Source organism: Pavona decussata, unplaced genomic scaffold (assembly GCF_977016875.1).
Source record: "Pavona decussata unplaced genomic scaffold, jaPavDecu1.1 SCAFFOLD_48, whole genome shotgun sequence".
Classification (NCBI taxonomy): Eukaryota; Metazoa; Cnidaria; class Anthozoa; order Scleractinia; family Agariciidae; genus Pavona; species Pavona decussata.
Window position 1 is genome coordinate 5,731,168 of NW_028145470.1, and position 24,812 is coordinate 5,755,979.

At 37.0% G+C, this 24,812-nt stretch overlaps 1 protein-coding gene across 4 annotated transcripts in view; it reads left to right on the forward strand.

The window, feature by feature from the left end:
* Window positions 1-24,812, forward strand: part of LOC146481982 (1-phosphatidylinositol 3-phosphate 5-kinase-like) — a 99,148-nt gene that overhangs the window by 40,387 nt on the left and 33,949 nt on the right. For 2 of the 4 annotated variants that reach the window (XR_014864377.1, XR_014864378.1), the window contains exons 33-40: window positions 418-483; window positions 917-1,013; window positions 1,122-1,201; window positions 1,964-2,067; window positions 2,265-2,393; window positions 3,655-3,745; window positions 3,875-4,036; window positions 4,973-5,457. Coding sequence is in view for 2 of the 4 variants with exons in the window: in XM_085108060.1 (XP_084964186.1) it covers window positions 418-483; window positions 917-1,013; window positions 1,122-1,201; window positions 1,964-2,067; window positions 2,265-2,393; window positions 3,655-3,745; window positions 3,875-4,036; window positions 4,973-5,166 (923 nt within the window). In the remaining 2 variants the exon portion in view is untranslated. Of the gene's footprint in view, window positions 1-417; window positions 484-916; window positions 1,014-1,121; window positions 1,202-1,963; window positions 2,068-2,264; window positions 2,394-3,654; window positions 3,746-3,874; window positions 4,037-4,972; window positions 6,827-24,812 lie in introns of those variants that run through there. The other 2 variants (XM_085108060.1, XM_085108061.1) reach the window with 1 other exon arrangement.

The window sequence follows — 24,812 nt, forward strand, 5'->3', positions numbered from 1 at the left end:
TGGTGTAGTTAAGAAATGCACCTCACTGCTATCCCAGGGCCCAGTTCTTCAAAGCCCGATTCAGCTAATCCTGGTTTAACGTGAACTTTGATTCGAGTTTAATTACTAATCGGTAAAGATTCTTCCAAAAGATTTTTGGCCCTCAGTTTTGACGTAGACTTTTCTTTACCTTTAGCTTGAAATTAGGGTTTTAAACCACTTTTGAAGAGCGAGATGAAAACCTCGATTAACTTTCAGTCGTAGATAAGCGTTAACTGATCAGCTTTCGAACAACCCGGCCCTGTAGACTGAGATTGAAAAGCATACATTTGTAGAATTACTTCCCACTGGCAAGTATCCCACTTACTATGCACAACCTTCGCAAACCAAAAGCATGCAGTAACCATTAGCCAACGTTGTCATTCTTTCTTTCTATAGGTCTTGTGCAGTTTGGCTTCCAAAGGAAAGACGCCACCACGCCAGTTGATTTTGACGTAAAACATCGTAAGAACGGGGTTTTGTTGTTGGTGGTGGTTTTCATATTGTACGTCTTGTATTTCTCGCTTTAGTTCACTGCCCATACGCAGCTCTTTGCAATTTCACGCAATCTTTTATTCCTTTCATCCTCGGGGATTGGAGATGGTAGGAAAGACTTGTCACGCCATCGTTCAAATCCAGATTGTGTGATAAGCATAAAGTCTTTCAACTCTTGAAAGAAAAGAGAAGATGTTGCGTGACCAACTTAAAAAGCCATTTTAAACAATATTTCACCCCCCCCCCCCCCCTTACGAAACAAAAACAGTGGAAAGTTTTGTCACGTCGTTGTCCTTGTTCTCTTGTCAATAGCACGTCCCAAATGTAGTCTGCCCTCTTGTCAAAGTTTTATTTATTTATTTATTTATTTATTTATTTATTTTTTTTTTTTCATTCACTGCAGAATTCGCCGATAACAATTGTCGATTCTTCTGCAGTATTTACTATGCCGAGCAGTTTAGGCTTCTGAGGAAAAGAATCTTCCCTGATGGCGAGGAAAAGTAAGATCTGTTGTTCATTAAACCTTTGTGAAAACAAACCTCTTATTATTCAGCCTCCTTTCTGCGGTCTAGGCTTTGGGTATTTAATCATCAGCTTGTCTTTTCCAGGTACATTCGTTCTCTTCAGCACTCTGTTGCTTGGGGAGCTCGCGGTGGAAAGTCTGGCTCGGCTTTCTTTAAATCGCTCGGTAAGTTCTGTTGTCACCAAGTTTAGAGCTCAATTAACAGGTTAAAGGACTTGTAACAATGGTCATTGAACTCGTCTTCTAAGTTTAGTTGTCAAAACAAGGCCCAGCATGTAAGCTTATTGAATTGACCTCCGCGACAGTATTTACCGAACAAACTTGGTCAATAAACCAATTTTAATTATGTTGAGTGTCGTAAAACCAAAGCTTAAGATTAATCTGGCCAATCACAACAGACGTAAACAACACAGCGAACCTCAAGAACTCCAAACAAAAACATGTGACCGGCGTCAAGCGCGCGAAAATGCGTGCGAGTAAGGCACGATGGGGTTTGGTTTTGTTTCTCATTGGTTGAGAAAGTGGCGCGAGTTTTATTGACCAATCAGAGAGCATCGTAAAGCAAAACCAGTGCAAACGCAAATTACTTTCGACACAATAATAATAATAATAATAATAATAATAATAATAGTAATAATAATAATAATAATAATAATAATAATAATAATAATAATAATAATAATAATAATTTTGTGTGAGCTTTGCACTTATATCGGCCTAGCCGAGGTAGCACATTGTCATTTGAGTGAGGTGGGAGAGAGGTCTGGATAAAAAGCAAGTGATCCAGATGGAACAAACAAACGAAATAAAGCAGAAAATCTGGACAGGATCGTTCGTGCAAACAATCAGAGTTCATGATTTCCTGGACCGCGCACGGGACAGAAAAATGATTAACAAATTAATTTTCCTATTCCGTTTCCATTACAGATGATCGTTTTGTAATGAAGCAGATGTCAAGGCAGGAGCTGCAGTGCTTTCTAGAGTTTGCTCCTCACTACTTCCGCTATGTCAATAAAGCGCTTGATGAGCAGGTACGTTATCACGTGACCGGAAGTCCTTTCACCCGAATCGCCATATAGCGGTCATTCATCGGAGATATTTGTTGCATCTTTGTGAGTTTTCGGAAATGTCGAGATATCTTCGACAAACTTCGGGAAACATCAGAAAACGTCAAATCACTCATCTTACAAGTGACACACGTTAATCGCTTTCATTGTTCTCTCAATAGCGACCTACTTTGCTGGCGAAGATCCTGGGCATTTACAGAATCGGTTACAAGAACTCACAGACAAGCGCTACAATGAGACAGGACGTGTTGGTCATGGAGAACCTGTTTTACGACCGTAAAATTGATAAGGTAACATGTGCTTCTTGTCGCCAAATGCGTGAAGTGTATTTTCATTCTTTTATGTGTGCAGAGGCGTGGTGATATAGCGGCGCGTCAGACCCTCTTTCTGAAGGTCGGTTGTATGATTCCTGCGGCGCTTGGCAATTAAGCCAAAATTTTTGGATTGAAATTCTGGAAACTTTTATGATCAAATGGAACGGTGTTTTTTTTTTTTCGCAAACTTGCAATCTTATTGGGGGAGCAGGGATGGCGCAGTGGTGAGAGCACTCGCCTCCCTCCAGTGTGGCCCGGGTTCGATTCCAGGACTCAGCGTCTTATGTTGGTTGAGTTTGTTGTTGGTTCTCGTCCTTCCTCCGAGAGGTTTTTCTCCGGGTACTCCGATTTTCCCCTCTCCTCAGAAACCAACATTTTCAAATTCCAATTCGATCTGGAGAGTGTCTCTATACTGTAAAACTCATATGATCATCTCGTCTTGGAATTATGCGTTATACAAATTTACAAATTTTATAATTTTTTTTTCTCTTGGGGAAATCAAAAAACCTACGTGATGGTGGAATGATGCCGCAACAAGACAACAAAATAGAAATGGAAATTTTGTACAAATGGAACGGACCGTAATTTCTTGGAACGGAAAAACTGGAGTACCTCCCAACGTTGTCCGTTTGCTTCGGAGAATTTCCGTTTGGTCCGCGTGGCCATTTGCATTTCATCGGTTGAATCGAAAGTTTTCGGAAAAAAAAAAAGTGAAAGCGCCCGTTGTTTGCCATCGTGATGTTTCCAGAGACAAAAAGCCTTGTTTTGCATTCCCTTTTGTATCCGAGGGCGTATATAATGGGCCTGCTACTGTCAGGGAAAACCGACAGAATTTTTTCAAGAACATGGAGAAGTCAGGGAATTTTTTTTTTTTTTTCACGCTCGGGAAATTCTACATTCTAGATGAAAGACAATTATAAATCAGGGAATTTTATTTTTGTCTAGCCACTAGGTCTGCAAAAGAGTTTTCCTTGTTGGCAAAGTTAATGTCGTTTCCGAAAATATTTATCAATGAAGGAGTTGATTTCTCTCGCGTCGTCGCCAGAATTATTGCCAAAGTTTTAGTCTTGGATGGTCAGTGAAAATTGGTTTGTGGTCTGTGAAATGTCAGGAAATTTTTATCACTCTCATCAGTGAGTGGCGACCAAGAGTCAACTTTAATCTCACACATTCATTTACATATTGGAGATTTCTCTTAATGCTAAAGTGTTTCTTTCTTTTTCTTTTCTTTTTTCAGACGTTTGATTTAAAAGGTTCCATGCGAAGTCGCTATGTCCAGACTTCGGGGATGAAAAATGATGTTCTCTTGGACGAAAATCTGCTGGAAAGTGAGTACTGCAACGTCAGATCCTGCATTAGACTGCCTCACAGCTTGTGTTGTTGATCGTCTTCAAACGATTTTCAAATCACGTTTGTGCGTGGCCTAATCGTTGTCGCGCTTGTTTTCCCTCCTGTAGTGATCCGCGAATGCCCGATATTTTTCCGTCCACACTCCAAAGCAATCCTCTCCCGTGCGATTCATAACGACACAGAGTTCCTGGCTCAACAGATGGTCATGGATTACTCGCTGCTTGTCGGCATAGATGAGGCCAGATCAGAACTCGTCACTGGAATTATAGGTAAGTGCCGCGCACTATAACCTTGAAATTTTGCAAGCTATTGGCGCTAAGTTGAGATTTTTAGAACACTAAACATCACAACTTGCATATTATCAATGTTTGTCGGCTAAAAGAATTCAGTGTTCATGGTTGGCTGAAGAATGCTCCGGCTTAACCCATTAAGCACCAGTGGTGACCAACATCTAATTTCTCCTCACAATGTTGCTGCCTGATTAAACATTTAAGTTAGGAGAATAAAGGAAACAATCACCATTGACGAAATGCCTTGATTTGTAGACAAAATCTCTCAACTGGTAGCATAAGAAATATATGGAGGACAGTGAGGAGAAAATACATGTTGATATGTTGATGTTGAGGCTGACAGGGTTAAGTGGGGATGTTTTTGACTATAAATTATATGACTATTCACGGTTGCAGTTAAGCCTGGTTTCCATATAATGAAAAAACCAATCGCGTCCGAAAATTCTGCTGTCGTATGTAGACAAACTTCTGGGATAACTTGCGATCGTGTAAGCTCCTGCGAGAGAACCATGTTCGTCTAGAAACACAGCTCTTGCGATGGAGCATGTATGCAACTCATGTCTCATCTTTGATCGTTGGTTAACTGCGGAACAAGGTTACCACATCTTGCTCATTCACCAGTACCATGACCACTGTCTTAACTTTTGAAATGTGCCGGTAAAGCGTCCGAAGGTGTTTTTTGTCTTAAGTTTCACGTCCGAAAGAAAAAAGGTCTGAAGTTAATCATTTCTTCGTAAGAGCGGCTGAACAAACAATTTTTCGAAATTTATAACTGTCTTCAAGAAAATCACACTGTACAGCATAATAAACACCATAGCAGGAAATTACTGGTCAGTAGCTTTTATCTGAATGTTCACGCTATGTTTGAATCTCATAACATTTTCTCAAGGTTGCTGCATTGTTTTTTTCTTACAGACTTTATTCGAACCTTCACCTGGGATAAGAAGCTGGAGATGTACGTGAAGGCGAGTGGAATTCTGGGAGGTCAGGGTAGAATGCCCACTGTGGTGTCACCAGAGCTGTATAGGACCCGATTCACTGAGGCCATGCATAGGTACTTCCTTATGGTCCCTGACAAATGGACTGGCCTCGGAAATGACCTCGACTAAGGAACCTGATAACCTTGCTTTTCAAAAGCGAAGCAAAAAGAAATGAAGTTTCATTTCTAAAGGCTCTTGTTTCTTATTTTAAAATACTGAAATGGAAACAATATTTTTTGAAAGTACTATTCATTATCTGAGATTTAAGTGACGACGGGCTTAGAGTGAGAAATTTTCAGCATAATAGTGAGCATGGAATGAAAATATTACTCGATAGTTTGTATTTAAGTAGCACACTTCCACAAAGTTAATCGTTTTAGAACCGCCTTGTACAGCATAATAAACAGCAGCACAGGAAAAGTACTGCTCAGTAGCTTTCATTTGAATGGTGACACTTTAGGATTTCATCTACAGACTCAAAAGTTAGAAACACCTTGTACAACATAATAAACAGCACCACAGGAAAGTACTTGGTGATAGCTTAAACCTTTTATTGAAATGGTTGCACTTCAATATTTCATCCACACACCAGAAACGTAGAACCACTCTGTAGAGCATAATAAACAGCACCACGGCAAATTATTTGTATTTCATTGATTTAGAGAGAAGAATCTGGAATAGCTGTTTCAAGAAATGTGATAGTGTCTTCCCTTTGCTAACGACTAGTAGTCGTTAACAATATGTTGGTACAATGAGGGTTTGTAAATTTGTTAAGGATTTATAAACCACTAGGTACAAAGAGAATTGAGTAAGCGAGTATAATATATTGAATGTGAGCTTTGTACAGAAATTCAACAGAGTAAATTATTTTCATACCAGAAGTGAGATTTGTAAACGCGGATTGCGATGTGTATGTATTGAGGAAACGAAAGTTATCATAGCTTTAAATATTTTTGGTAAATTCCTTTTCAAATTTTCTTTAATTTTTTCCATTCTTCCTTAAATTTTGAATGTTCAATAAATTGAATAACACAGCGCGCAAGTGATTTTGCGTGCCTCGAAAATACTATAATTAGGAAGGCTTATTAAGACAAAAAATTTAATAGAGAGAGGCATTTATCACTATCTCATTGGGCATTTTTTAAAGTAGTGTTAAGCTTCTATGAAGATTTAGCGTTGGGGAAGAATTAAATTATATTAATAAAGAATACAATATCTTCAAAACAGAGAAAATATCTAAAATCATGTTAAATCTACAGAGCAACGAGATATTGAAAATTTTAGTCCAAATTGATTAATCGGAGTTATTACTATTTATACAAATCACTAGGTTATTTATTTTATCTTCTGTGATATACCTTGATGTTAGTATTTCTTTAGCCCTTCTTAACTTCAACAATTCTCCAAAACAGGGTCATTTTTCAAGTTTCAATCCATTCTGACCTACCCTGTCTCTTGCCAGAGGCAATAATTGACAGTTTTATTGCACTGGGGTGTGAATTTATAACAAAACTAGACAATTATTTTTTGTTTCTGTTGACAGACAAACATTTTTTTATTTTTGAAATGACGTGAAATTCGCGTGATTCTTCCCCTTTAAATTAGCGATTTTTCATGAAACCGTGTCATTATGTTGTCGCAAAAAAATAGTAACATTGAGGTATATATAGATAGACTAGGCAACTTACTAATACTCCAGTGTTTGAGCTATAACTTGCTGGGGTTTAATCTGTTTCATTGCATACTAGAATGTAGATTTTATGTAATGAACATGGATAAATTTTCCTTTATTCGCATGTTTTGAGACAATGATTAAAGCCTCTGAGCTTTCTCAGCCTATCAGAGTTCTTGCCTCTATGTCATCTGTTCTCTAACAAAATAATCGTCTCGTTCCACCTTGTGCTGCATAGAGGCAGTGATAAAGCTATTTGGCCAGGAGTATTTAGGAGTAACTTTGAGCAGTTGGCCTTAAACGGTGCCACTGCTTATGACTGTTTTATGCATCTCCTGCTTGTGCGCTGTTTGCGTCATGCAAAACATGAAATACGATCCGTCATCCATGACTATCGTAAGGTCTTAAGATTTTCTCTCAAAATCCCACGATAATGTGCACGTCTTGTCCGCAAGTTGAAATGCGCAAAACGGCTATTGTCGTTAGGCTTGTAAACCTGAACAAAGTTTCACCTTCTTTGACTTTATCACATGCCAAAGTGACATGCTAATGCCCTATGAATTGTTCTTGTCAAGAGAAGATTTGTCAAAACCAACAAAGGAACACTAGTATGAACTAAAAACATAAAAGTTACAGTAAGAAAAGTCTTTTTAAAAGGAATTTTCTATTTTCTGAAAAAACTGCCTGTCAAAAGTTGGTTGCCATGATAACATGTCAATCAACACTATAACCGACTACATCAAATTGTTCCCAGATAAATTCGTGAAAAGTCTTGAACTATCATGGCGTTTGCTCAAATATTATAAAAATTATTCACGCTCAAAGTCCCCGCGGGCAGAATCCTTCCCGGTTTTGATGACGCCAGTGCAAACAGCCTTCCTGTCATGACTTCTTCCCTCTCAGCGAACAATGAAGAAATGTGAGGAAGATATGAAAAGGTTAGATCGCAAAACAGGAAACCCACGTCTCCTTCCCTTTTCGATCAATGCTGAAGTATAAGAAAACACGAGGGAAAACACGCCAACCGCCCGGCTTGTTTAATGTTTGCGTTTTGGTGGAAATTAAACATTTTTTCTCACACTCCATACAGTCGCCCCCATTCCGAGTTGAAATAAATGCGTCTCAAACCAATAATTAAAATCTGTCTTCATTTACGTCCTTCCTTGTCATCGCCTTGTATGGTAAGACTCGTCATCGTTGTACGCGCAAGCCCGTTAATGCCTCTCCTTTCACCAGCCCCACCCCCTCCCCCAGCCTGCGAAGAATACGGATCCAGGGAGGGTGGGGTACTTCCCTTTATAAGCCATATATGTATGTGCAGCATCAAAAGGATATGGTTTTGAGCTGTTTTGATCTGAAATAGGGTATAGATTTTAAGAACTTGGGTCTGAAAGTCTGAAATGGGTATGGATTCTATAAACCAGGTCTGAAAATGGGTATGAATTTTAGAGGTCAGGTGTTAAAAAGGGTACAGGAAGATGACATATTTTGGTCTGAACTCGGTTCAGAGTTTAGAGATAATATTATTAAAACTGCGTAGCGTCTTGTTCATTTGATGCAAAAGGTTTTGGTATATTGTAACGCTATTAAGTTCGGTCAATATTCACCGACGTTTTGGCAGTGCTGCCTTTTTCAGAGTTTGGAGAACCGAGCAGCTCGCACCAACCAAACATTCTGATGAGTAACACTCCCCCCCCCCCCCCCTCCCGCCTTCCGTACGGATCTATCAAATGTAACGCAAATAATACATTCTAAAATACAGACTTCAAAGAGGAACGCCAAGGTTTTATAGCAGTGAGTTTTAGGTAACTTGACCTGGGGTATAGGGACGTGACCTTCACTTAGTAGGGACTGTGTTAGCTGAGGCACATGCGCAGTGGAGTCCGGTTGAGACTAATTTGCATACAACTCGTCGTGGGATTTTTGCTTTCCCGCTATCTCAAAAGCTTTCAAAAATATTGCAACAAAAAGCCTCTGTAACTACTAAAGAACGTTTGTAAATAAAAAAAATTCAGCTAACTTTCCGAAGATAATCGCGATTCAAATTCTTGAACGCTCTGGCGGTAGTTGAAAAAGTTAGGCCAACGATTTCAAAATGCTTCTCATCAACGCGCGCATGCGCCTGGGGTGACATAGTCCCTTTAAGGAACAACAGTAACGTCTCCTTGCAGATTTACAAAATATAGAAATCGCAAGTACGGTGTCATTACCCAATTCGTGTTATTTCAAGAATACACCACAGAGAAACGCAGTACAGTGTTATCCACAAGTTCAGAGAATTTTATTCAGATTTCATTTTTTACTAGTATTATGTTACCTGGTTACAAATAAATTTATAAAGAAGTTGGGAAGAAATGGAACGCAGAATAGACGCTAGGGTTCACTGAAAAGGGATTCGATATGTTACCGTGAAGGGAAACCGCAAGAGCGCAAAAGGGAACCTGTAAGGGTACAATGCCTTTGATGCTAAAATCCAAGATGGCGACTTCGAGAGGGTTGGCCGCCATTTTGATTTCAACATCCAAAGGAATCTCAGCTCTCCGTTAGAAAAAACTGTCCTTTGCTTAAAAGCAAAAGTTCATTTTTGACTTAGACTGCTTAAGAATTTCCCATTTTCCTTTTTCCTGTCTGGAATTGTTAATTATATACATGCGATCTTTTTTAGCGCATACAATGGCCGCCTTTTTTTTCTTCTTTCTTCTTTTTTTTTTTTCGCTTTGGGATTCATTTGCTAAAATATGTGTGAAAACATTGTTCATTTTGACGTAGTAGCCGGTGATTGGCTTCAGTTTCTAATCAATATTCATGACAAACTCGAGAATTTGTCACAACCACACAGGCCGTGACTGTGTGAAGATGTCTTGTTCTTGTGAAGAAAAGTTCGTTTTGAGGGAACTCTGAGAGAGCTGCGAAGATGCTGGAAAGGCTTACGACAGGGGAAAGAGTCAAACACAACTCCAATCAAGGTAAGCACTTAATTGTTTCAAAGATTTATAACCTAAAACTTGTCCAGAAAGCTGAAAGACTACAAATAGTTTCTCGGTGAAGTTAGCACGTGCTTTCAGCGTCGCTTAAGTTTGAGCTTGGCTTGTATTTCTTCTTCCATGTTTTCGTCTGTGTGAAAACGATATTGACCTAAGCCTGTAGGAGCTGAATTGAAACATTATTTGTCAATGTTTATGAGTTTTTCCGTTTTATGCGTTTTAAAATTGAACATTTGTGCTAATAAATCTGCCGTATCACTCATTTTTGTTTTCGGAAGGACTGCTAAACGCGGTGGGAAGGAACGACGAACGATTCAAGAAAACAAAATGGAATGGACGAACAGGGCAGAAGGAACTCGGGCGGCAAAGATAAGAACTTTGATATTTTCTAGTTAAAGAAAAATGGTGGCTGAACAAATTTGATAGCTTTTGTTATCAAATTTCTTCATTTTTACAGAAGAATGAAATGATTCGGTGTTCACCAAATGTGGCAAATTGACACAGGACAGGAATTGAACTTATTTTGCACTGAATTTTAGTTATAAGTGAACTGAATTGAATAATTTTTGAATTATGTCGCTGATAATTGTCCAACTCTGCTCTTCAAATTGATATAATGCTTGAATTGGATTTCAAAATGAATTCACATACAGAATTAATCTCAGCTTGGCATAGGACTTGGTATGGGAGAAAAATAAAGACCTTATGATAACTAAGTTTAATATCAGCCACCATTTGAACGTTGAGCGATCTTCTAATTCATTCGATGAGTAATTTAACGATTTACTTGATGATTCTATTTTGTGTTAAAACTTTATGCCAAAGTGTCCGAACGAATTTTGTTCCCGTGTTCACGAAAATTAGTTGTTTACTGAATCTTCTGACCTACAGGGGAAATACAATTTTGCGATTTTGTTTTGTTGATCGCTCAACGTGTAGGCGTAAAATTAATTACTGTTAACTCAGTCGATGTCGAAGAATGTTTTGTATTTTAAGATGGCACAGACAGTTTATCGAGGGCAATTTTTTGCAGGATTCAACTTCGGCAAATTTTATTTAGCAACTGATTGGCTAAAACATTTTTTAAAACGAGATTATTTTGAATTGCAGATTTTTTTGATTTTTTCAGTTTTCAAATTTAAGCCAAATAAAACAATAAAATTGATATCAAATGTCATCTAATCTGAATGTTATTTACGAAAAAACGACACGCTTTTCTGAAGTCAAGCTCAAATATATGCAAACCACTTGTGAAGTTTTTCAATTTTTTTCATTTTCACACTTGTGAAACAAAACTGAATAAATTTGTTCTTAAGACTAAAAATCAAAACGAAAACTTGTTGTTTCGTTCTTTGAAACTCTGATGTTGTGGCATCAATGTCTGTATATATTTTTTTCTCGAAATGTACGTTTTGCAGAGACATGCAAAAATTAACGATAAAAACCGACGTTTCGGTGTCTTCATGACGCCATTGTCAAGGAGAAATAAAAAATTACAATGGCGTCATGAAGACACCGAAACGTCGGTTTTTATCGTTAATTTTTGCATGTCTCTGCATTACCAAATCTTTATTGATAAGAATGTACGTTTTCCATTAAGAAAAGATTGAAAACATTTCTGTTTATCAGCAGGAAGTTTAAATCGACTTATTTTCACATTTACCCAAAGGCTGGCATCATAAAAGCTGACATTTTTTCTCTACTGCGAATAAATAGTTACGAATTCATGATAAACTGTCAGTGCCTTCTTATAAATATCCACACCTTCGCTGTATCGACTGATAAAACTGTTGTTGCTCGAGAGAACAAAGGCATTTTCAAGTTTTGCTCTGAATTTTATATGAAATCCCACTAACATTATTTATCTAGTTGTAAATATTACAAAGATAATATCATGGGCGAGAAATTACTCCTTAATTTTGGCGCGAAATTTAAGTGTTAATTTATAATTTCACATGTGAAATTAAAAAATTCACGAACCGTCAAATCAAAAACTCACGAATGTTTCGCACGTTCTTGAAGGTGCCGGTGTCTCTTGTTGTCACAGTTGATAGTTGTCATAAAACCTTGATGTCTGGTTTGAGGGAAAGTTCGTTTTAATGATTAATAAATAAAGGTTTGTTATGCAGACCACAATACAAACACAATTTTTTCAAAAAAAATTCTGATCATCGAGACTAAACAACAGCGAATGATGTTTCATTTATTGCAAACCCAAAGTGAGGTTTTTAGTTAATTCAACTTATGATTTAATTTATCTGCACCACAAGACAATATTTTGATGGTCGTTCGAATTTAAAGAGAAGAAAATGATGGGACAATATGATCATTTTTTCAGCAAAATAAACGATTTTGGAACCGGTTAATTAATAATGATCAAAAAGACTTTTTCACGCAAATTTCTTGTGAGTTTATATCATCTTGAAGATTTCGATTTTGAAGCAGCTGCATTCTGTGACAAAATTGTCCAGATTATTGTACGATAATAACTTATTGGCATATACTTTCAATTTATTGCTTGTTATCCAATAAATTACAAATTTCTGTGTGGAACCAAACCGACAACCATTTAGGCGGCCATTTTGTCTCGCAAATAATTTTTCCCTTGATACAAGCTTCTTCAAGTTATAAATTGCTCTATGACTCGGTACAAATGGAACCATTTGTGTACAATTTGCTTGTAGATATTATGTTTAAGCACTAAAACAGAGAGCGAAAAGATTAATTTGGTCGCGTAAGTTCTTCAAAATCCAAATATTGACTTCAAATTTTCGTTTGTTTTCTGTAATTCGTTTCGAATATTGTGCGTCGTTGTTTTATTTATAGAAATTTTAACAGGGACAACTTGAAAGTAATCTCAACTAAATTTTATAACGTTCATCTTGCTTTCGACAAGATTCTTTCCCTCACCAAACGCAGATACCTTTAAATTGATTTTGTTTGTATTTATTCTGGTCTGTATAACCTGTATTTGATTCATGTTTTGATCGTTTTTTTAACAAATTTCCGATACATAAAAGAAACTTGTTGACACTTGAAACAATTTTTTTTTTCAATGCACCAGACATTGAGGTTTTATGATAACTCTTTATTGTAGACGTTAATTTGGAGGGAAAGATCTTTTCTCTGCAAGCTTGTTCTCGATGAAGCACAGTAAACTGATTTATCAATGCATTGATCATGAAGAGCTAAATATTTTAACTCGGCGAGAATTTGATACTAAAAAGAACATGGAGCCATACAATTATCTATTTTATGATCTAAATTGTACTACTTGCTCCAAAATTAAAAAAAAAACTCGTTATTTTCAATGGCGGCAAAATTGTTAGGCCACGCATTTTCCACTGTGCTACAAAGAAAATTGTCTTGCAGAAAAAGATCTTGTTATTAAAAGCAACGTGGCAAGCTAAGCTAAGAATTGATTGGACTTAAAATAAAAAAAAAATATTGTGATACGAAAACTTTAGATTCATTTTCCCTCAAACATTCTGTATCAGACAAAATTTCCGAACAAACGACTTTTTGTCGAGAAAATTCTCTAAAGTTAGTTTTAGCCTTCAAAGCTTGCCATGTTGTTTTTAATATCCTCCTTGTATACACCATCTCGTGCAGAAAAACTTTTTTTTCCATTTCGGTTTAAAACCTCTCTGCACGAGATGGTGTCTGTTTTTTGGCGGGTTAAAATTTGTAGGGGAAACTTTGAACGATTTTTGGGAACAAAAAATGTTCAAGGGATCCCCTGCTAAATTTTTTGTCAAAACTGTTGCCAGGGGAAACGCTGTGCAAATTTACTCAAATTTTCCCGCCAAAAGACTTAATATATATAGGAAGAAAAACTTTGTCACACCTTCAATTAATTAAATGATTCAAATAGTAGAGCTTGTAAGAATAATTAATATATACTAAGAGAGGAAAAGTAAAAGACAATGAAAATTGAAATAACTGGTCTGAACTTTTATTGCTGTTGTCTTCTAATCAATTATTTATATTACAATAAAACTCTAACAAAAAACACTGAAAATAACTATGAAATTTTTTTTGAAAAAAAAGGCGGCGCATGCGTATTTTGGGCGCCCGTATTTTTCTAAGTTTTTTGGCGGGAAAATTAAACATTTTCAAACAAATGTTAACTACTTGGCATATATATTTTTTTAAAAAGTTGGCGCATGCGTATTTGAGGCGCCCGTATTTTTTCTAAGCCTTTTGGCGGGAAAATTGGAGCGATTTGAGCAGAGGTTACCATGAGAGAATTGAAAGAAAAAAATTGGATTAAGTATTCCAATGCAAAAAAGTGAACAAGCTTTGAATAATCAATTTAATGAAGACTTGTAAAAATACTTCAGATTTCACAATCATTGCTGAAATTGTTTCGATAAAACTTCATAGAAGATTGAAATTCTAAACAAATTTCTGAGCAAAAAACGAAACTGCAGTTGTGATATTTGTCGTTTTAGTTTGCTTTGCTCAAAACTTGCCTATATGTAAAAGATTTGCACGGCATAGCTTGCTTACGATTGAAAAAAACAGCGCGAAATATTTTGAACGATTTAAAACATTTTCAAATCTCAAACGGTCAAAACCATGTTAACCAACAGTTTGAACTATCAAGGATTTTTAAATATAATATTTTGCGAGTTCAAGAGAAGCATGCGATATTCGAAGGCAAACATTACACCGTGCAAATTGTCTCTCGGTATTGATACAGTGCAACACAAATATAACTAACAATTCAAAGCTTGATGACAAAAATTAAATATTCAATCAAAATTGCCGATAAATTTGGGCTGAGAACAGGTAATTGCGAAACAGTTTTAGTAGTGAAATGTTTTCCTCACTAAAATGGAGCGAAATAACAAAAATTAGACGAAAAATACTAATGACCTGCTAATAAATATGCTGAGAAATTGCAGCTTTCACGTAAACATTCACAGAAGATTGAAAAATCGCGCATAAATTTCGAATTCCTTACCAGGTAAACAAGTAACAAATGGCCTAACATTTCCACTGAGAATTCGTGTTAGAATGCTTGAACGTTCAAATTCTTGCCTCAAAACAGACAAACGGCCAAACAGTTTCCTTGACGAATCAGATCTCAAGCTTATAAATCTCTTGGCGTTTGAAAAGTGACAAACAAAAGATAATTGTAATGTATTGACAACTTTTGACAAAGGTGTATTCAGGAGTAAACTCGAAACAAACAAAACATCGACCTAACACTTTCCCACGAAATTGCGTTTCAGCTTCAAAAATGTTACTGAAAATTGCACGAAAGAATCAAAAGTTATTCTGAAAACAAGTTAATGGTCTAGCTTTTGACCGTAAAATCAGTAGTGTCTAAAGCTTTAAATCCTTACTAAAACAATCAAAATTTCTACTGAAAACAAACAAATGGCCTAATGATTTTTTTCCAGAGAAATCAATGGAGTCCGAAGCTATAAATCTTAACTGAAAATAAATGAGCAAAAGTTGAAGTGAATAAACAAATGGCCTAATTTTTTGTTTAGAGAGATGGGGAATGTCTAAAGCTTTAAATCCTTACTAAAAACTGACTGAATTAATCCAAATTTCATTTGAAAGCAGACAAATGGCCTAACATTTTCCCAAAGAAATCACTAGCTAGTCTATGAAGCTGTTCACCTTTACTGAAAACTCACTGAAACAGACTTTAAACTGAAACTAACAAGCGGCCTGTCTGAAGCCCCAAATTCTTACTGAAACAATCGCAATTTAGACTAAAAGCGGCAAAATGACTTGACATTAATTTTCAGAGAAAGTGCCTGAAGTTTAAAATCCCTATCCTTTGATGAAAATTGGCTGAAGCAATCAAACTTTGAATACAAAACAAGAAATGGCAAAGCAGCAATTTTTTTACAGTGAGATGGTACATAGAACGTTGGCTGAAACTGATAGACAGTAAAGATTCAGTTTTTACTGAGAAAAAAGTGTCTCAACACCGAAATTCTTACTAAAAAACTGACAATTAGCCTCGCAATTTTTCACGGACAGCTTGCATCTTAACTTCAAAATATTTATTTAAAACTGGCCTACGAATGGTCTAATGTTGGAAGTCGTCTCTCATTAACAACCGTCCAAATATAGAAACGAACCAAACTGATAGAGAATAACGTGAAGCCAGACTGTCCACTGAGAAATTGAATGTGTCCACCTTTCTAAAAACTGAATCTTTCTAAACACTGATAAACAGCAAAACATTTTTATTGAAAAAGTACATGTAATTCAAAAGTTTTACTGAGAATTTGTAAACAAATGGTCTAACATTTGCTTCATGGAAGTTAAAAACAAAATACAAGTAAAATTGAAATGTAAATTTTACGGAGTCATATTTACATTTTTTACGTGATAATGTTGTCATGCAAACGTCGAAATCTCGTATTTTGTATTTCTCGTTAATTTTTGCTTGTATTTGTATTACTAAGCAGAAAGTAGGCAAAAAATACTTTTTTCAGAGAAATCATGTCTCAACCTTAAATTGATTAACGAAAATTAATAACAGAAACCTTTAAGTGACAAAACATGTCTTAATGTTACTGAAAAGCGACAAATGGCTCAGTATTTCCACTGATAAGTTGTAATGTGTACTGTAAACAATAAAATAATTGGGCGTTTTACTGAAATTTCTGGCTGAAGACTAACAAACTCTTATTGCCTGTCGTTTGTGCTTTTCTTCTCTAAAGAAATCGTTCCTCAACGTCAACACCTTTACTGACAGCTAAAAACAAAATCTTAACTGAAAAAACAAATGGCCTAGCTGAAGCATCATTTGCACGGCTAAAGGTTCTCCGAGAAACACCAACTTTTGAAGCAATATATGCTATTTTATTTTTTTAACATCCATGTCAGCACATTCTGGCCAAACTGCAGAAAATATTGCGTTGAAAACATTGCCACAAGGTGAACAAGGAAAAATTTTGACACATATTTCTTAATTTCTCTGCTTTCGTTATTGTCTTATCTCCTTCCATGTAAGATCCTCATTTTTTCTTTAAAACCGTTTCTGGTAGACTTGAGAAAAGTTGAATTTTTAACGCAAGGTAGTAATCGGTGAGAAGGCCTATTTTTTAAGAAAATTACCGATTTTTTGTGCATCACTTTAGGAAAATTGATTCGATTTTCCCTGTTTAGCCAGGTTTTCTAAGATCTTTTCTGATTGCGTTAGCTATTTTCTCAAAAACTACCCTGTGTTTTTTGAAGATGGTTAAATAGCATGTACAATTGGTTACAATGTGGCTTAATATGCCTGTACAGCTTGCTTAAGGTAGCTGGCACAGGTTTCCATCATTTTCCAGCACTTATACTCTCACGGATCACTACTACCTCTTTAAAAGTTGATACAACAATCATGGTAATAAGCAAATGCCTAAACATTGGCGAACAAGTTATGGCCGTTTCTTTGACATAATAGGTTACCATAGCAACAGTATAACTTGTTAAAACAGACCTTATTTTACCTTTGAGTGGTAATAACTAAAAAACGAGCTCGGTGATCCCATTTTGTATTATGGAACTGTAATCAGCATGTTTAGATACAACTTTTCGTAGAGTTAAAAATTTTCGAAAATTTAAAGTGGCTCTGAGCCTCTTCCCTATAGTTTTTTTTAACTGTCCAAAACGTTTAATCTGATAAAGAGGGGTAGTATTGATCCATCAAAGTATAAGTGCTGGAAAGTGCTGGAAACCCGTGCCAGCCAACTTAATCGCTCTTATCGGCAACGTTTTTTATAGCGACAAACCGTATCCTTTTAGTCAAACCTGTTACCAGCGACTAAAACACTAAAACAGATAAGTGGTCAATTCTATTCACTGGGAAATTTCACTTCGACGTCAAAATCTTCACATAAACAGAAAAAAAAAGATCTAACGTTTGTGCTGAGAAATAGTTAATGCATCTCAACTACACTGAAAAATTGAAACATGAATGGTAAACTATTGTGTCATTTGGAAACCAATGTCTCATAAGCATGTGGCCTGACAATTACAGCAAAAAAGACATTTGTTTCTTTAAGATTTTACTGAAAAATTGGCCTCCATTAAAGTGCTACTATGACGAAATTCGCGTCTTTCTAATCTAAGCCATTTTAAAACATAAACAAGTAGTCTGTACGTGAAGAAGAATGCTGTTTACTATTTTTAAATATGTCATTTTGTTCCAGAGATATTCAAGTTTTTAAAATATGCAAATTAGCCAAGTGATGACGTCATAAACTCAACCGAATTTTGGTCAAATATTATGAAAAAGATATCTCAGCCAATTTGTATCAGAAATGCTTGTTCTTTGCAGTGACTTTGTTCTAGGTGCGCTCCATAATATGAGCTTATCAGTTTTGTTGCCATGGCAACATACTGTGTTTCAGTCCTCCCTGATACTTAAGGCTTTGCTGGCCACCTTTGGCATTCCATTTTGATATTTGCCAATGGTGCCTCATCTGCATGATCCAGCAAGCATATAAATATGGCCTTGTTAAATGTTTTTCAAGCTGAAAATCACTAAAATATTGAAATTAGGTTGGAGGGGACTGGAAAAGAGTGAGTTGCCATGGGAACCGATATTTTTATAGCCGTAGGTGTATTGCCTTTAGAACTATTAGCCTGCCAGGTTTCAATGATCTCTGCTGTAAATTGACTGAGATAGCTCTATTTATATACTTGATGTTACATTGAGTTGAGAATATGACGTCATCAGTCCTCTCATTTACATATTTTACACATTTTTCAAACGTCAATATCTGCGGAACCAATGCAGATATTTAAAAACGGTAAATGGCGTTTTTAATCTTTCCTATGGTCTATGTGATAAACCTTAAAATTCAAGAGGTAAAAATTTGATCATAGTAGCACCAGTTTTGACTTACTACAAACAAAATTAAAGGTTACAATTGAAAAATTCGACCTCTCTGACAACAGAAAAATAGCTAGTTTTCAATGGCAAGTATGTCAATATCTTTTCTGAACAATGACAACTAAACGAAAATGGTCTGAAAACAGAACAGACCTCAATTCAGCGACAAACAAATTTTAGTATTTTTTCTGACGGAGTTATTAAGCCTCAAAGTCTTTACGGAAAACTGTTAAGCAGCCAATACCGAGAAATCTACTTTAACATCAATACCAACTGAATCAGTGAATGAATGACTTGACATTTGCGCAAAAAAAGTTATTTCAAACTCAACATTCTTCCTAAAAAGCGAGAAGTAGCACGTGAAATAGCAAAAAATGATTTATTCAAACTAAAAGCGAAAACTATCGGTAACTTGTTTCGAGTTACTTTTGTAGTTGGATAGTAAAAAAGAGAAGCACCGATTTTTATTGTTTTGTTTTTCTTTAGTTATAGTTTGACTTTTAAAAAAGAACTGTTGTTGGTGACATTGACTGAAGTTTGGACAACCTAAGAACCAGTAACATCAGAGTGAAGTAGATATTGTATTGTCAGTTGATGGTATTTATGCCCTTGGTCACTGATTGATCAATTAAGACGTGAAGTCATTGGCGCTGAAAGGGGTTTTCAATCAAGTGTCGTAAAACCAAATCCAAGGTAATTACCCTGGCCAATCAAAACAGACGTAAACAGTGTAATGTACCAATCAGAAATCGAAGCAAATACATGTAACCGGGGCCAAGCGCGGGAAAACGCGTGCGAGCGAGGCACGATTGATTTTACTTTGTTTCTTATTGGCTGAAAAGTGGCATGAGTTTTTGCTAGCCAATCACAGAGCGTAGTGAGCAGAACCAAAGTGAACGCGTAATTGCTTTCGACACTCAATTGAAAATGTTCTTAAAACCAAGACAGTGATTGCATGGTCGTCCTTCCTAAAAACATTGTCTTATTTCTTAACAACGTCAGGTGGCCTGTTAGGCGAGTCGCGCTTGTCTTGTCAAAGTATATACAGTGGTTGTTTGTTAGTCCGTTACTAGATGAACTATGATACATATTTTCTGTTGGTGTGTGTCGGCCTCACGTACAGTTGTTCTTGGTAGTAAGTTGTCTCACGTCCTACCAAGACCTCTAGAAACAGAAACGTACAATTTCCTTCAATTCGTTCTTCTCAGTAAAACATATCGAGGCGTTTTATCCGCAAGTTAGAAGCACAAGGCTAGTAAGTCCACGACATCTATGTTCTGTTGGTAGCCGTGGTTAAATAATAGCAAAGTTTCAAGGCTATATGCATTCTGACTAGTTAGAATTAAAATATTGTTGGAGTGTAATTTCACGTTTAAGGCATCAGTTATTTCTACCGTCTTTAAAGTTTCGATAATTTCAGTAGTTGCAATTTGTGTTTTGCTTCATCGCAAAACTTTCTAGCGTAAGTCGTTTTAAAAAGAACTTAGCCGCAGACCCACAAAATGAGGGTATGGGCCGCATCGGTGTATGTAAGGTTTGTGTGCCTTCTGCGGTTGCAGTTGAGGGCTTCTCAGTTCAGTGGTAGCAAAGATGAGTCAAATATTGCCAACGCCAATCTTCTTCAGCTCAGTAGAGAACCCTGATATACATGCCATTAACCGCTAGCGTCGAGTCTTGCCAAGGTTCTTAATTATATACATTTGTTTGTCGCAAACATGTGTGTTCAGTTTGTGTTTGTTTTTCCTTCAGTCAATTAACATTTACTCGTCCTTTGTCTGCTCATCTCAAGACAGTCAATGTTACCAACAACACAATGATTCTAGAAAGACGAATGTGCTGTACCTTTATACATATTCTGTTAACAGATGTTTGATCGCACAATGCATAGGAAATTCAGATTCGGTTTAGCTTTCATTCTCTACGCGCTATGAATTATTAGAAAGCACTGAATCTTGTTTTCTTTACACCAGGAACTTGTTATACATGTGTTGCACTGTATCTTGAAAATTTATCAAAAATCATTTGTTTTAGAAAAATTGAAGAAAACTATAAAGCCAAGTAAATTTGGTGCGAATTAATTATTTGAAAGACTCGCTCTCGACTACACGTAAGCCGTCCAGGACCTTAATTACGCTTGCTTTGCGGTCGTCATTGAGAAAAAAAAAACGCCTAAAGACCCCGAAAGGTACCGTATTTACCCGGACGGACGCATGCGCGTATAAGCCGTATTTCAGTTACTCTCCCCTCCCCCTTTTAAATGCTTAACGACATCATAGCGGATGCTTGTATAAGCGTGTGACATGTAATGCTAGCTTAAACACCGGTTTATCTTCAACAAAAAGTGGTCCATATGCGGGTGAATACGGTAATCTTTCAGCTGCGCTTTTTAATGAATAAAGTTCATTTCTACCTCTACTTCTAGTTCAAGTGATCATCTTTCTTTCTCTCTTTCTTGTTTGATTCCAGTATCGAAATGTCCCTTGTATCCTAATAAGAATAGGAAAGATATGATTAATGCAATTACATTAGGATATATAGCACGGCGGAGGCTTGTGCCTGCGTATACAACTATTTCAATTAACGTTGTCGAACTTTCAAGCCTCAAGCTTACGCGACAAGACGGAAAGATAGTATGGGTGTCCGTAAATATTTTGTTTGTCGACTGTAATTTCATGGTTGTCAAAGGAGTGAGTAACCCCTCAATGTAGCTTTCACCTGTACTGTCGGATCTTACAAAACAAATGAAGCCAATTACATTCATTGAACCAATTCTTCAACAATGACTGTTGCTGTTATTTGCTTAGCCCAGGAACTCAACAAAAGAAAAAGGAAACGCTCAAGAAATGTAAAGTAAAACAACTCACCTCTTCAGATAATGTTCGGTTCAGATTGATGACATCTCTTTGGCATTTCCCATTCCTCGCCTTAGCAGTTACCTGGAGACGGATAAGCATTATATTATTAACACTTTAATCCCCAATAGTGATCAACATCAAGTTTCTCCTTGTAATTTTAAAGAATATGATCACCCAACATCAATTTCACGATAGTTTATTACGTTCTCTCCACTACTGCTGTAACAAATATATGGAGATAAGAAAGGAGAATTTGTAATTTGACACCGGGGATTCAAAGTGTAAGGCGTGCTGGTGATGCTTGCGGGTGTCTTCTGTATAATACATGAATTGTTATAAAATATTTGAGATAGTACGCGCGCTCTCATTGGTCGATAGGTGTGTTTAGATGAGAGTATGTAAACACGGTTGTGACGTCATGCTTTCTGTGTCTCCCGGCACAATTTGAAAACATTTCAAAGCTTTCGCAAGACTCGAAAAGTAATTTCAAGTACAAATAGTGAAAAATTTCACAAAATTTTGATCGGGGTGTGCCTATATCCTCTCCTCTGAACCCCAGGGAAAAAAAGCAAAAGAAAGAAGAACCACAGCGCTTTGCCTGCCTCGCTAGACGACCTCGTCGAGGGAGCTCAAGTGAAGGCGACAAAATAAGCAACAAATACGCGGTAAACATTTTCCAAGGTAATTTTTGCATCTGAGTACCACAATAAAATTCCCTAAAAGACATTCTTTATTCAAAAAATGTACATGAAAACGAACACAAAACTATATGCTACAGACTATAAATGTTTCAAATCAAACTTTGTACGGCCCGTTGCCGTGTTTTGGCTGTCGAATTTGTATAAAATGTATTTTCTCCGAGACTTTCTCAGCGTAATAATCTACTGCTACAATTACTATTAGCAGCAACAACTTCACAGTCTGGATCCGCTGCTTGTGCTATGATTCCTAAACAGCAAAACTTCACAAGGCACGATGAGCGACTCGACTTCTCGGCCATCTCAGGCTGCCACGTCGGGCAAGTTCACGTAACTTTCAGGAGCGACCATGCACAGTGACATTCATTTTCAGCTTAAATAAACTAGTCATCTTGAAGTTCTTTCCTTACAGAATCGTATATTTTGAACATTTCTTCTAGTATTCACCGAATGTTCGGTATTTTTCTGTAAGATTTACGAGAATTCAAAGCTGAAATCGCCGTCATCCACACGGGGCTCACTGACGCTTGCCACAAATTTCAACATGATTTTGACTTTTATAACGCAAATTTTGATTGGTTCATGTGTTGTCAGATGCGCGTTTTCATTGGCTAGTAGCAAAAATGATTGTCCAAAGCGTGTACCGAGAACATCTATTTCAATCAAGACAGTCAATCAAGAAATAAATAAACAAAATTTCCCTTCATTTGTCGAATTATTTTTTTAGAAATATTTTATAAAAGCAATAGAGGACTTTTTTCCCGTGTTTACATAGCCTCATCTAAACACTCGGGGAGTTGAGAGAATTCTCGAAAGTTATGCAAACCCTCGACTGCGTCTCGGGTTTGCATAACTGTCTCGAATTCTCCCAACCCCCCTCGTGTTTAGATGAGGCTATGTAAACACGGAAAAAGTCCTCTATTGCTTAAATCGAAACAGAAATTAAGTTAATGAAAATATGTCTTGTCTCGGCCCTTATGTCTCGGCCCATTGTTCTGTTGTTCGTTCTTTTGTGCCTCGACCAATCATGTAAGACGTTGCAATTGGTGCAGGTCGCCCCGACGAAAGTACAGAAGTGGACCCTTCGGCTGGGCATGACCGGGGTAGGGGGGATAGGGGGATAGGGAGATTGGGGGAAAGGGAAATAGGGGGATAGGGGGATAAGGATTTCAACTTCCTACTTGCGGTACCTTTTACTTTCCTTCCTCTTCCTTCCTACGCCACCCTTGTCACCTTATTGCCATAATCCTCCCATATTTCTCCCAGTTCTCGCCACTTGCAAATACTGTCTTTTTTTTTCTTGTTTCCATTCTCTTTAATCCCAAGTTGCGTCTCCCTCTCCTCCTGGCCCATTTTATTATATGTTTGAATCTCTCCCTTATAAAACACGCTACAATATTCGGATCCTTATAAAAGCGAGCCTTTTAAATATACGTACCTCATAAACTTGTGCGGCGAGGATCGCCCGGAGAAAAGTCCTTAAGATTCTTTTGTTAATATCTCTTCAAGGATAGTTGAGAGGACACGTAAAGGAAGGCACTGCAAAAGTAAGCATAAAAATTGCTTCAAAATTCAAAAGCTGGTGTTAAATGTAAGTTAAACAAGGTTTTGGATTTAATTAATAGCAATGACAGGGCTAACTTAATTTCACGCCTCGAGAACAAGAGGGGTGTGTGTGGGGGGGGGGGGGGTTATCAGAGTGGAGGAGCTTATCACGGATAATGAGCTTTGGACAGAACTTAAATTAGCCTTCATCAACTTTTACCATGCAACTGAAACATGGCACTAATGGGTTTACATCACAAATGCAATGCCATTTTACCTAATAGCACAATAATACTTTAGCTCGTTGATGACCAAGCTTTTCTATAGACAAACTAACTGATGTTTTAGCCATTGGTGCGTCTGAGGTTTGAAGCAGCTCTTTGATGTTTTTTAACATGGGAGGGGGTGACTTAGTAGGGACGGGGTTTATTAAAAAATCTAACCTCCCGGGGTGGGGGCGGTCTCATTAAAGAGGGAGCTCAATAGAAAGGGAGGGGGGACTTAATATGGCTTCTTTGCTGAGTGAATCTGATGCTAAATAAAATGCACGACCAGCTGTATCATGAATATGTGATATTTTGCCAAACTTGTACAAAACACCCTATCAAAGTCCGTCAGGTGCCAGAATAAAATTGGTACCCATCGCGTCAGTGTGTGTATACTGTATACCGAACAGTACAGTACATCAATTTAACGGGCAATTGATTATAGGTGGTTTCCATTGCCGCCATGTTGGAATAATTGTTAACTTTAAACAAGGTACAACTGGTTTTTTTTGGCCGTCAAACATATCCGAATACCGAAAAGTGATGAATATGCAATAACAAAAATGACAGTAGAATCTCGATAGCATGCGCCCCCCTTCCCACCCCACTCACCCCACCGCGATTCGAACTTCTCGCTCATTTAATCCGCGATAAACCAAACTTTCCTTTTCCGAATCAATTCACAGACGGCTCAAGCTATAGAAATTTAACTGTATTACTACATGAGATGAAGTCTATATTACCTGAAAACTGTCGAAGTCGTTTGTACTGTACAAACTTGCCATCATTTCCCACGTGCTACCAGACTTTCGCTCCAAAGCCAATGTTTTGACATGGAAGCCGGACCAGTTCATAGCTTTCCTCATTGCCAACAATTTTCCCACTCTTAAGACTGTTA